Genomic DNA, 13,622 nt, shown 5'->3' with positions numbered 1-13,622 from the left:
ATGACATTTTGAAGGTGAGTATTGTACTATCTAAGATGATTTCCCAAAACTATTTTGCTAGCTCACTTTTGCATCTACTGATCTTCATGACTTTTTCACTGAAAGTTTTGTCTTATAGAAAAGCCAGGGTTGTAGTGGGTAGCCATTCCAGCTTTGACACTCTCTCTGTTCCTGGACCCTGGATGGTGGAGGTGGACCGAGCAGAGCTCCAGAGAACACCACTGGACTGTGATACACTTTCCCCAGACCCCGCAACCTACCTATCCCTTCATTTGTAAGTTACCCACTAAATAAATCTTCCTTTTAACTACGTGGAGTGGTCTTAATAATTTCACCAATACAGGGTTGCTCTCTTTTCTGCAATCCTTTGGTGTTACTCACTTGTATTGTTCATATAACAATGCATTGCTAATCCTTAATTCTTCTATGCACTGTTGCTCGTAACTTTTCAGGGCTCTCATATTTGAGTCTTGTATAGTTTTCATTTGGGAGGGTTCAGACTGCAGACTTTGGATTCGGGTTCCTGTCTGATTCATTGGGGAAATGCTGTTCTCACGTAATTCCCCCGAAGTTTCTTGAGCACTTGCCTGGGATGAAATCAAATTAAAACGATATATTTAGAGAAAATACTCAAATATTTACTATACATTTGATAGTTTCACTTTTGAGTAAATGATTCAAACAGCAGTTTTAAATTCTTGTTTGAAATATTTGTCATCAGGGATGGGAAAGATGGCTCAGTGATTAAGATCACTTGCTGCTCTTGCAAAGGAACTTGGGTTTGGTCCCCAGGATTCACATGGTGACTCACAACCATTCCTAACTCCAGTTCCATGAGATCCAACACACTCTTATGGCTTCTGTGGACACCAGGCTTGCATATGGTATACATACATGCATGCAATAAACCACTAATAAAATAATAAAAATAAATTTTTAAGTTTAAAAAATATCAATATCCATCATAATAAATCTGAATTTTAACTATTTCCATTCATTTTTGTGCAATTGTATGTATGTGGCAGGGGATTGAAACCGTCTTCTTGGGAAAGTACTTAACTGTGTGCTAAGTGATACTCCTGGAACTATTCTCACATAACTGTTCGTGTAACTAGACAATTCAAATATTTGTGAACTCAGCTCAAAACTGATAATGGGGGAGTCTAATTTAAGGAGCATTTGAGAACATGAGAAACAAACACTAGAAATGAAAGGTGCTTGGGCTTATGAGGTAATGTTTACTGAAAGATTCACGCCCTTCAAAGAGATTGGTGGAAAAAGAAAAAGATGGTTGCATCACAGCCAAAAGCAAAAGTCACGTGAGAAGGGAGCTACAGACTATCAAACAGGAAAGAACCAGGATGTGCTGTATAAAAATATGTATTTCTAATGTGTAGAGTTTCCACATGCCCAGTTACCAAATAATGCTAAAATAAATGCCTTCTAAGAGAAGAACAAATAAAGGGTACCACTGAGAACACAAGGTCTGAAGCATAAGCCAAGACCATAAATGCAAGGCCCTTTGCTATGTCTTCATAAAGCTTCACATTTCCTAAGTAGTTTTCAAGCTTTATTTGAATACAGCTTCAATGGCAGCCAACAATGAAGAGCTAATCCCAAATGATTTGTAGGGTTGGAGAAATGCATTTTGCTCCTGCAGCCGACCTGAGTTTACTTCCTAGTGCCCTAGATGGCTCACCATCACCTGTAACTTGAGCTGTGAGGGAACTGGCTCTGTCTTCTGGACTCCAAAGGTGCTAGACTCACTTGTACACACCCACACAATGCACAAATACACACACAAATACCCATAATTTAAAAGATATAAAATCATGTTTAAAAAATTTATAAAGGTGCCTCTTAGAATGACTGAAACCAAAAAAAAATCTACAGTAGACTCAAAATTCTGAAGAGAACTGTAACCAAAGTACCACTTGCTAGCTTATGTTAAGGAGAGGCTAAAACAGAGTGAAGGTTATGGTTGTGCCTTGGGAGTCCTGCAGAGAGGAAGCTCAAGGTGGAAAATGTCCAGCTGCAAGTGCAGTCTGTTTCTCAGTAAAGGAAGAACCCCGTAACAGAGAACTGGACCATGACGCCAAGGCCAGGGAACAGTCTCAGAGAATTTTCAAGCCTGCATGAGTGCCGCCCTCAGTGCCTTGCATTCTCTTTCCTACTGTGGACTTGGGGGTGAGGTAGGGTAGGAGTCCAGCAGACTGTTGGTTACATGGGCTGTAAATGGCTTATTCAGAGGAGTTCTATTTTCTGGGTCATAGTCTAAACCTATGGTCTAGTTACTGCACCCCCATCTAGACCTGAGAACAATGATAAAGAACACTATTTTAAGTCATGACTCTATGGATGATTTATCAGAGAAAAGGGGTGCCTTAAAATGGTCCAGAAACAAGTTACATCATGCAGGTAGTGCCGTGTGAGGTCAAACGCAGTCAGTAGAGACATTACCTGATTGAAGATGAGCACTGTTAGTAAGAGGTGGAGTAACAGAAAATAAGACACTAGAACAACTGAAGGAGGTTTGCAAGGCTCCCTGTGGTTGTGATGTTCTACAAGCAGGGAAATGCGCCTGGTAGAAGATTCCCCAAATTAGACAGGTTAAGAACAGTGAGTGAGGAGATTTGTGCTTTCAAGAACAAGAGCTGAAAATATTTGGCTTTAAAGAAAAAAAACAGAGCTTTTATCTGACTTCAATGATTTGATTTTAAAGGCAAAAGGCAGCTTTGAGTTGACTGGGTTTTTTTCAGCGTAGGGAGGGTGGGGGGATTGAACACAGGGCCTGGTATCTATACTAAACCAGTACTTGATGACTGAGGCACATCCTGAGCCTGTTCTGAATATTCTAATAAATCTCCATTTTCCTTACCTCCAAGAATAAATAAAGAATTTTAAAATCATTTAAAACAGATATTAATAAAACAAATATACTGCTCTTTGAATAAAATGAATGGGGCATAATTCTTTCTGGCTCCCTAGGCCTGTTTCTATGGATAAGATCCCCGTGTTTACATCCTTTCCATGTTTACATCCATACAGGTCACCTTAAGATTTAGAAAGCCCAATTACTCCTTTGAGTAAGATGTTTCTTTAATAAGCTGCCAGGACACAGTGTGATTTTAAGCACTTTACTCCTGAAAATTCTTTGCTGGAAGCAGTTCTATCATGATTCCCGTATTAAGGGGGAGTGTAATTGTCTCTGTTCAGGTTGATGTTAACCAGTACACTTCACCTTATTTTCTTTTGTAATTGTGGAATTGTCTATGAAGAACAGATTATCAACTGTTTTCTTCTGAACACTTCCTATATGCATATATATGACCTTAGGAAAGCTTTGTTCCAAAAATCCTTTCTGCAGCATAACCAACTGCTACCAAAGTCATCAATTCTATTACATCAGCTTCTTGTGGAAAGTCATGGTGACTAAAGCACAGGAGTAGCCAGCAGAGTCAATAAGAATACAACAAATATCTTCTTAATGAGATACTTAATACATTCCCTAAAATATTACCATATGTTATTAGGGAAGAAAAGGCATTTTGGTATGACAAAAATTAATGCGATGGACCTACCGATATTTTATTTTGCTCCAGTTTTAGACATGAGTTTTGCAGGCATCCACGATGCTCTTTTATTTGCCTAGCTTGCTCTTTTACTTTAACTTTTAACTCAGAATGTTCCTGTTCAATCCTAAAAATGCATGTTTTCAAATGGTTATTCTCAGAGACTCACTTTTTAGTACCACCCAGCTTTAAATGGTTTGTAATTTAGCTCACAAGGTAATGGGCTTTATTACATTGTAGACATGCATATCCTTAAACGTTGCTCTTTCTTGTCTCTAGCCACTGTCCCCATCCCTTCTCTCAGCTGGACCAACTTCCTCCCCCTGCCCCCATCCTGCTTTTTTGTCACAGGTATCCTGTCACAGCCGCTTGCTCCCCTTCTGACCTGGCCCTAAATCCCTTACTCCCCTTCCACTTCTCCTCTTTCTTTATCCTACACATTGTTTGTACACAATGCTACATGGTTTTAGAAAACTGAAATAGAAACTACAGAAATTATGACATATCTAAAAAGTATGTGATTTAGAAATTGTGTCATCTTCCAGTCCTACTTTGTAAGAATGTGCAAAATTCAGGCATGATTCTTTTTTTTTAAAAAAAATCTTTTTGTATTGTTTAGGGTAATAACCCAGACTGTCATCCATGTGAGCATATGTTCTACCACTGAGATACTTCATAAACCCTGAATTGTGTTTCAAGTGACTTGAAGCACATGTCCATGCTTCACAGCAATATACTAACTCATAACTGGCATACTTCCCCACCACATCTCTTACTTGCTACATGAATACTCAAGTCATATCAAATGCTACTTTAAACCATACCTTTGTAAGTGACCTTTCATCTTCTGGGCAGTTTTTAGAGCTTTTATGTATTGATCCTGTGCTTCTTGCAACTAAAAAAAATGGTTGAAAATAATTTTACTAACATTCTGTCATCAATCATTAATTGATAATGCACTGAAGTCTTGGGGAACCCAGCTAGATTCTTTCCTGAGCATGCTGTTTGTGGTTACCTTGGTTTTGAAACTGCCCAGATAGCTGAGTATTGCAGCTCACAAAGTAATATTGTCTCTTGTCATAAAAAATGTGTCTTGATATTTCTATAGTATTGAAATATATTATTCTTAAATTTAAATTTAAACTGTATGTTATGACATAGAGACATAGAATAGCTTGGGAAATGGGAAAAGGGAAGGCCCTCATGATGTGTGTGTGTGTGTGTGTGTGTGTGTGTGTGTGTGTGTGCATCATTCTGAATGCTACATCATCAGTACTGTACAAAGAGTTCCTAGACATGTTAATGGCTACAACTCTGACAATGAAGTGCCACAGTGACATGACATCTCAGCTTTTAGTTGTATCTCTTAAGAGTAGGGGGTGACAGCAATATCTGCAAAGATGCCTCAACATCAAGTGCCACCAATGACTATATGTTTCTTCCTCATAAACATGTTAACATTCTGTATTCCCGTCTCTTTATCTATGAGATAGACATAATGACAGTATCTACCTCACTGGGTTACTGGGCAGATTCAAATAGAATGCACACAGATTATGATTATGTGACCTGTGGTGATATGTAATTGCTGTTAGCATTAATATTATGTTAGTATTTTGTTTTGTGATAAAATTTGATCTCTTAAGGAGCAGCATTTTCCATGTGATAGGGGCAAGAGCCCCAGAATATAATTCCAGTATTTTGTGAAACTTTCACTCATTTCATTAACAATAATATTATCCATTTCTGATAATCTATGGCTTAAATGCTGTCATCAAGCAAGAATGATATAGCACAATGTAAACAGTATGCCTTGAATAAATCACTCATTAACAATATGCTGGCTAACATATCCAATCTGAAACTAATGGACTCTATTATGACATCAAGGTTCTCTAGATATTCACAGGAGAGAAAATATGTGATGTCTGTTGTTGTTTGATACTATACTAATCCTTCCTGTTCTACCTCCACCCCTTTAGATATATTCCATGCCATATATGCATAGCAGGTCCTGTATTTCTAATCTGCAATCTCCATATTAGAGAAAACATGTGTTTATCATCCTGAATTGGGCTTACACCTAGCATGATGACTTCTAGTTTTATTAATTTTCCTAAAAATGATACAATTCCATTATTTATTAATGTGTATTGGTGTTTTGCCTGCATGTATGCCTGCATAAGGACATCAGATCCTCTGGAACTGGAGTAACAAACAGTTGTGAGCTGCCACGTGGTTGCTGGGAATTGAACCAGGGTCTTCTGGAAGAGCAGTCAGTGCTCTCAACCACTGAGCCATCTCTCCATCTCTACAATTTCACTCTTCACATCCCAATAAAACTCTATTAGTTTGTATGTACCTCATTTTCTTTACCCACCCAACTCTTTATTGACATCTAGACTGGCTCTTTATCTGAGCTATTGTGAATGAGTGTCATAATAAACATGGATGTGCAAGTATCTCTGTGGTTTTCATATATTCCCTTACAGAAAACCACAACATTAAAAATGCAGAGTTGTGGAGCCAGTCCCAGTAGATACATCTAGAAAGAAACTCTCTCACCTAAGGTTCAGGGAACATTGCAGAAGAGAGGAAGAAAGATTGTAAGAGCCAGAAGATCAGAGAGTTTATTAGATTGTGTCTCCTAGTAATGTCAGGAGCTGCTGGGGATGTCTTTCTGTATGCTGTGAATGTGTTGTTCTGATTGATTGATAAATAAAATGCTGATTGGCCAGTAGCCAGGCAGAAAGTATAGTATAGGTGGGACAAGCAGAGAGGAGAATTCTGGGAAGAGGAAGGCTGAGTCAAGAGGTGCTGGCAGCCGCCGCCACCATGAAAAGCAAGATGTAAAGTACTGGTAAGCCACAAGCCACGTGGCAACTTATTGGTTAATAGAAATGGGTTAATTTAAGATGTAAGAACTACATAGCAAGAAGCCTGCCACAGCCATGCAGTTTATAAGTAATATAAGTCTCTGTGTGTTTACTTGGGTCAGAGCAGCTGCAGGAGCCAGGTGGACACAGGAAAACTTCAACTACAAAAAGCCTCACTCAGAAAGTCTCACCAACATGACTGCCTATGAGTTGAACAGTGACAACAACAATGGACATGCTAACATGGACAGAGGAAAGCCTGGGAGGCCTCAATCCCACACAAAGAACTACAGGTGACTAAGGACACTGAACATGGCAGAGACAGACTTCCTCAGAGAAGAGAACACAAAATTGGTTACCCAAAACCCAATAGTCAGCTCTGAAAACGTACATACAAGTAACATTATAAAGACTGAGCAGTTCTATTTAGGGATAGATATGAATATATATATATATATATATATATATGTATATATATATATATGTATATATATGTATGTATATATATGTGTGTGTTGTGGAATATTTGTTTAACTGTGTAAAGATGGGTTGCATTTGTTTAGTTATGTAAAGATAGGTAGCTGTTTCATGTTGCCTGCCTAAAGCACCTGATTGGTCTAATAAAAAGCTGAATGGCCAATAGCAAGGGAGGAGGTACAGGTGGGACCTCCAGGCAGGGAGAGTAAGTAGGAGGAGGAATTTAAGCTCAAGAAAGAAAGAAAAAGAGATGACAGAGAGGTACCAGAGACCAGACAGACAGACACAGAGGGAGCAGGAAAGTAGGACATACAGAATGAAAAAAGGTAAAAAGCCCCAAGGCAAAGCACAGATGAATAGAAACAAGTTAAATTAAGTTAAAAGAGCTAATGGGACAAGCCTGAGCTAAGGCAGAGCATTCATAATTAATAATAAGTCTCCGTGTCTTTATTTGGGAGCTGGTTAATGGCCCAAAGAAAAACCAACTACATCTCCTGTGTGTGTGTGTGTGTGTGTGTGTGTGTGTGTGTGTGTGCATGTAACAGCAATTAATGAAAAAAAAGTCCATTAATTTGAAGGAGAGTGGGAAGAGGTTTATGGGAGAGTTTCGAGATAGGAAAGGGAAGGGGGAAAATGATCTGATTAAATTATAATCTTGAAAATAAAAAAAAAAATTAAAAGAAAAGCTAAAAATGATAACAAATTAAAAATATATGAATAGGCTAGATATGCAATAATATCTTGCCTACTGATATGTCTGGTGTTTTAAGTTTTTGTGAGCATATGATTATGAGAGGTTGGCTGATGATGTAAATTGACAAAAGATATTCAACAGATCATATTCCTGTCGTTAAGTACAATAGACACATTAATTCACCAGAGGGCTGGTATAAGTAATATTGGCGAGACTGAGTCAAGAGCTGAATGTTTTACTTGAGATCGGTTTACCTCCTTCACGGTGTCCCTTGCATTCTTCAGTTCCAAATCTCGTGTTCTCAGCTGTGACTCAAGCTGTGTTACTGCAGCTCTTTCATTGAGTTGTTTTTCTTTTTCACATAAATATTTCTTAATATTCTTATAAAAGCGATGAATATTTCTTGTCTCCTCGAGTTCTTTCCTTAAAGTAAGCCTGAAGTTAAATGTGCTTATCGTGAAATTAAATTTGTCAGAAAATCCAGTGTTCAACACTGATCGTGATAGGTTATTACCATAATAAATCATATGGAAAAATGTAAAACAAAAACAATGAATTTATGTTGTTTGATGTTTTTACTTTCTAGGCTTATATTTCAAATTTCATGACTTAAGACTAGGTTAACCATTCTACAGGCATAGTGGGTTATATTTAATAGTATATATATTAGTAAATATAATGTATTGTTATATATATTAATTATGTATATATACATGTAATAACAGTTAATTTTAAAAAGAGGCCATGAATTTTAAAGAGAGCAAGCAAAGGTATAAGGGAGGGTTTGGAGGGAGGAAAGAAAATAGAGAAATGCAATTATAAGCCCAAGTAAATTTTAAGTTTTTTTTTAAAAAAAGACTAGATTATAGAGACTAACCTCAGTTATGCTTTTTATGTTTGTTTGTTTTTTTTTTAACAATTTCAACTTACTTTGCTGATTGCTATGTACTTTATGAAAAAGTTAAGAGTCGCACTTAGAATAAGACAATCACGAATAGTTACATATCATATTCTTTCACAACAGAGAGCAGCCACACAGGCATGTTGCCATTTCAGATCCGAAAGGAACCTGGAGCACATGGTTAACTGTGGTGCCTATATGAGCGTAGCGAAGTGTGTGATGGTCTCCAGGCTCACTCAGTACCTGTGGCTCCTCTTCTTGGTTCTTCTCACCCCACTTGCTACCCTGAACTCCTCCAGCTCATGGGCTTCTCATCCCCCAGCTTCTTATTCCCATCAAACCCTGGCATTTTGGCCACATGCTCTACTTCTCATGCCTCCTTCTCTTCCACCCCTTTCCTCCTCTCTCTTGGCTCCCTCTCCCTTGGTCCTCCTTTCCCACTCTTCTCTTCACTCCTCCCATTGGGACACTGGTCATGCTCTGTGTACTACTTTCTCTCCATGCTCTGGATTCCTCCACATGCCTCTGGCTATACTCTCTCTCATATCTACAACAAAAACCTTCCCCTCAACCATACCTTGGAGCAGTCATGCCACTTTATACGGCATGTACTTTTAATCCCAGTGTTCTGGAGGCAGAGACAATTGGATCTCTGTGTTCTGGGCCAACCAGGGATACACTGTGAGATCCTGTCTTGAAAAATAAAGATATCGCCGGGCGGTGGTGGCGCACGCCTTTAATCCCAGCACTCGGGAGGCAGAGCCAGGCAGATCTCTGTGAGTTCGAGGCCAGCCTGGGCTACCAAGTGAGTTCCAGGAAAGGCGCAAAGCTACACAGAGAAACCCTGTCTCGAAAAACCAAAAAAGAAAAAAGAAAAAGAAAGATATCTTTTTTATCTATAGATGAAAGTGATACTGAATAATCAGTAATTGTTTCCCATTTTACTTGTTACTTGATGTGTGGTGATTTAGAATAAGCCCATTATTTGTGTGACTTTCAGTCCTGGTTAGCATGCACAAAGATCTGAGATTCATCTTCAGCACATCAATAACAAAGTGTATTTTTTAAAGGAAAAGTTTTCAGGGTATTAAAACAACCATTTCATGCTCTGTTAGTAGAACTACAAATGGATATAAACTTACTTGAAAAATGTTTGGAAATATTGATCAAAGACATTTTAAAATTTCATATATTTTAAATACATGATTCTATACTGATGAACTCAATTAAAAGTAAATAATTAAGAATGGAGAAAATTGTTTAACTAAATGATAATATTTGCTGAATTATTTCTAAGTCAATACAATAAAAATTCCACTAAATACTATGTAGTGGGTAGTTGTTTCAACTTTGGCCAGGAAGTACTACACCTAGTGAGGCTTCTGGTAACTGCTGCACCTACCTATGACAAGCCCCCGAGGTGGGGCCAAGACAGGAGTGCTTAAGATCCGAGATCCAGATGTGCCCGCTCTCTTTGGTTCCTGGTGATCCTGGATACTGGATGGTAGACCAAGCCGAGTTCTCCAGAGAACACAGCTGGACTGCACCTCACCTCTCCTCAATCCTGTAACCAACCCCTTTACTAGCTGTAAGTTACCCCAAAATAAACCTCCTTTTTAACTACGTGGAGTTGCCTTAATAATCACCCCAATAATACTATGTGATAAATAGTGAACTTTCAAAATAGAGGATGTCTATTATATATACATTAAAACTGGTATTTTAAAGAGTATATATTTATTAGTGATATCCATGATTATCAATCTGTTTTATTATGCCCAACAATTTCTAGATCCCATAAGACACAGATTTTTTTCTCCTACACAACTCTAGAGAGAAAAACAGCAATTTTCAGGACCCTCCACTCCATATCTGTAACATAGAGTTCTCAAAGCAGGGTGTCATACCTCAGGTTCTGTAATTCTTCATCCCGTTCCACTATTTCATCCTCTAACTTTGATTTCTCCTCTCTTGTTTCTGATATCTCCTTCTGTAAAGCATTATTCTCATTTTCCATTTTTTCATTTTTTTTCCTAAGTAGTTCATTGATTTTTTGAAGATCTACTAATGCATTGTATGAATTAAGTGGTTCCTGTATTTTTAATGAACTTCCAGAATCTGCATGAAGGAAAAGAGAGACAAAATAAAATACATTAGTACCTTGTCTGTGTAAAAAAAAAAAAAAAAAAAAAAAAAAAAAAAAAAAACTATACATTTTGACCACCTTTCATTTACGTTCTGCACAAGTGCAGACTGAAAGTCTATGATGCAAATTACATTAAACTAAATTCTATAAAAAGAACATATTAGATCTATGTTCCTAGTGTAAAGTCCAGTAGAAAAGACAGATTAACGACCATTCAGATACCTGTGGTTAAATAAAACACACACAAGAGTTCTGTGAGCTATAAGGTTATCTTCAGTGCGCCCAAGAAGAAATCTCAGAGGAAAAGATGGCAACGTTGGAAAATAATGCATGAGCATGAATCTGCTAGGCAGATGGTAAAAAAGGACTCTAGACTGTCTACAAAGGTACCAAGAATACTGTGATCTGCTTCCACCTAATGTGGAGAAAGGGTACTGATTAACATTAGTACATAAAACAAATAAACCAGAAATAAAATGCTTTAAGCAATTTTCAAGACAATGGACTTCAGGTAGTGAAAACCATGAATTCCTAATGCCCCAGGTCCCTGCTGCAAGAGGGATTTTAAGCCAAGACACAAAAGAATGAATTCAAGAAGTCAGTCAAGATGAGAACATTTCATAATCTTAGTGTTTGGGAACTGAAAGTAGAAGAATCCTCGGTTTGAGGCCAGCAAAGTGTTGTCTCAGAAACCAAAGAGAACTTCTAGCACTGAGGTTGTGGTTCAATGGGAGGGAGAGCCCTCGCCTATACTGTCCAAGGCCCTGGGTTTACTAAAAAAAAAAAAAAATTATCTATCAGGCTATTATTAAAATACTTGAAATGCAGATAAATCTGAAAAAATATGGAAAACTTATATACAAAAATCAACAAAATGTTTCTGACAAAATTAAATCCAGTTTATGTAAATGAAGAGGTAAACTTTGTTGAGGAGTCCAAAGATCCATTATTAAAACTTGAATCTCCAAGTTCTCATCAGGATTAATCGGCAGTTGATTATAAAATTCATATGGAGGTTAGAGATGATAGAAGACTTGTCTACTATTCCCAGTACCTGGATTCCATGCCTACTGATTCAAGCAAATAAGCAAGCAAGGAAAGAGGGACGCAGGGAGGGAGGGAGGGAGAGAGGGAAGGAGGAAAGAAAGAAAAAGAAAGAAAGGAACGAACGAACAAACGAATGAAGAGAAAAAGATTACATAGGGATATGGACTATCTAGAATAGTGAAAACCCTGGAAAGTAAGAGGGACTAGACAGCTGATTTGCATACATATTCTAATAAAATTAACTTTAAAGTATTTTTGCATTAAATAACTCACCATCCTCTGAGACTTGTTTAGATGACTGAGTTACATCAACCATAGCTCTTACTTCTTTTGTTACCTAAAAGATAAATACTATTATAAAATACCTTCCATATTCATACCACATCACATACAAAAGTAGCAATTACTTGCGTTATATAAACAAAGCCAAAGGAACCCCTGAAGAGGAATCTTTCTTTAAATTGATACATTTTATTAGTTTCTTAAGCGTTTTATACAGTGTTTTTGATCATATTTACCTCCTCCCCAACTCTTCCCAGACTCACCCTCCTTCCCTACACAGTAGACTTGTGTCCTTGTTTTTTAACCCTTCAAGATCAATTCATACTGTCCAAATATGCTTACATGTGCTGCCTTCCACAACCAGGGGCTGCCTGCCTCTCCCAGCAACTAGTGCCTACCAGTGGCTTCACAGCTAGTGGTGGGATTGTGTAGCTAATGCTCCTCTTCATCTTGGGATTCGGGCTGGCTTAGCTTACACAGGTCTCATGCATGCTGCTACAACTACTCTGAGTTCATATGTGAAGCTGCCCTTCTGTGTTTAGAAAATAATGTTTGCATGTAGTCATCAGCTACCTCTGGCTCTTATACCCTTTCTAACCCTCTTCTGCAATGATTGTGGAACATTGGGAGTGGGATTGAGGTTTAAGGTTAAGCATTCCACAGTCCCTTATTCTTTGCACAATAGCCTGATTTGGGTTACTGTGTTAAACACCATCTATTGCAAACAGAAGCTTCTTAGATGAAGGTTGAGAGGTATATTGATCTGTGAGCATTACAAATTATGAGAAGTCAGTTTAATAATCCATTTAGCAGCATACTAATAGTAGGTTCTTCCCTAGGGCATACGACCCAATGGCCCAGCTAGCCATAAGTTCTTGGGCCAGTAATTGTGCTGGTATGGGCTTTGTCTCATGGAGTAAACTTTAAGTACAATCTTTGAGAAAGTAGCTGTTTGCTCCTAGGATGTTAAAGCCACTACTGCACCAGTGGGCATAGCTTGCCAGGCCAGTCATTACTGTAGTAGCTCACAGGGTTCACAGCTAAGTCAGGTTGATGATTCCATTTCTCCTGCAGTAGATTGCATAGCACCTTTCTGTAGCATGAATCTTAAATGGTCTTAATAAAAACAAATCCAGGGCCAGGTATGGGGGTGAATGCTGGAAGATCAGAGAAGCAGAACAAGCCACAGCCTCGCCTCACCAATTCCTCAGCTGATCCTGTTTCCTCAGACTGGAAGCCTCTGAGTCCTCATCCAGAATGAATCTCAGCTGAACTGTTGCTTAAAAGCCTGAAAGCTTAACCAGGCTATTTCCTGGTCCTCACGCCCTATATACCCTCCCGCTTTCTGCCATCATTTCCTGGGATTAAAGACGTGAGTCACCATGCCTGGCTGTTTCCAGTGTGGCTTTAAACTCACAGAGATCCGGATGGATCTCTGCCTCCCAAGGTTAAAGGCGTGTGTGCCACTGCCTAACTTCTATGTTTAATATTATGGCTGTTCTGTTCTCTGATCCCCAGATAAGTTTATTGGGGTGCACAATATATCAACTACACTTTTCAGCACTATGAAAGTCAACCACTAGGGATGAAGCTTCCATCCATTCCAGCTTGATTGTGTCATGTTCTA

The 13,622-nt window shown here is 38.3% G+C and overlaps 1 protein-coding gene across 1 annotated transcript in view; it reads right to left on the bottom strand.

The window, feature by feature from the left end:
• Window positions 1-362: 362 nt before the first annotated feature.
• Window positions 363-13,622, bottom strand: part of LOC131894700 (ankyrin repeat domain-containing protein 26-like) — a 30,369-nt gene continuing 17,109 nt past the window's right edge. The window contains exons 11-16 of the mRNA XM_059245007.1: window positions 11,987-12,050; window positions 10,428-10,638; window positions 7,874-8,054; window positions 4,397-4,467; window positions 3,582-3,699; window positions 363-587 (exon numbers count right to left, since the gene is read on the bottom strand). Coding sequence (XP_059100990.1) covers window positions 378-587; window positions 3,582-3,699; window positions 4,397-4,467; window positions 7,874-8,054; window positions 10,428-10,638; window positions 11,987-12,050 — 855 coding nt within the window. The 3' untranslated portion in view covers window positions 363-377. The remainder of the gene's footprint in view (window positions 588-3,581; window positions 3,700-4,396; window positions 4,468-7,873; window positions 8,055-10,427; window positions 10,639-11,986; window positions 12,051-13,622) is intronic.

Source organism: Peromyscus eremicus, chromosome 17, assembly GCF_949786415.1.
Source record: "Peromyscus eremicus chromosome 17, PerEre_H2_v1, whole genome shotgun sequence".
Classification (NCBI taxonomy): Eukaryota; Metazoa; Chordata; class Mammalia; order Rodentia; family Cricetidae; genus Peromyscus; species Peromyscus eremicus.
This window is presented reverse-complemented; position numbering and strand designations above follow the sequence as displayed.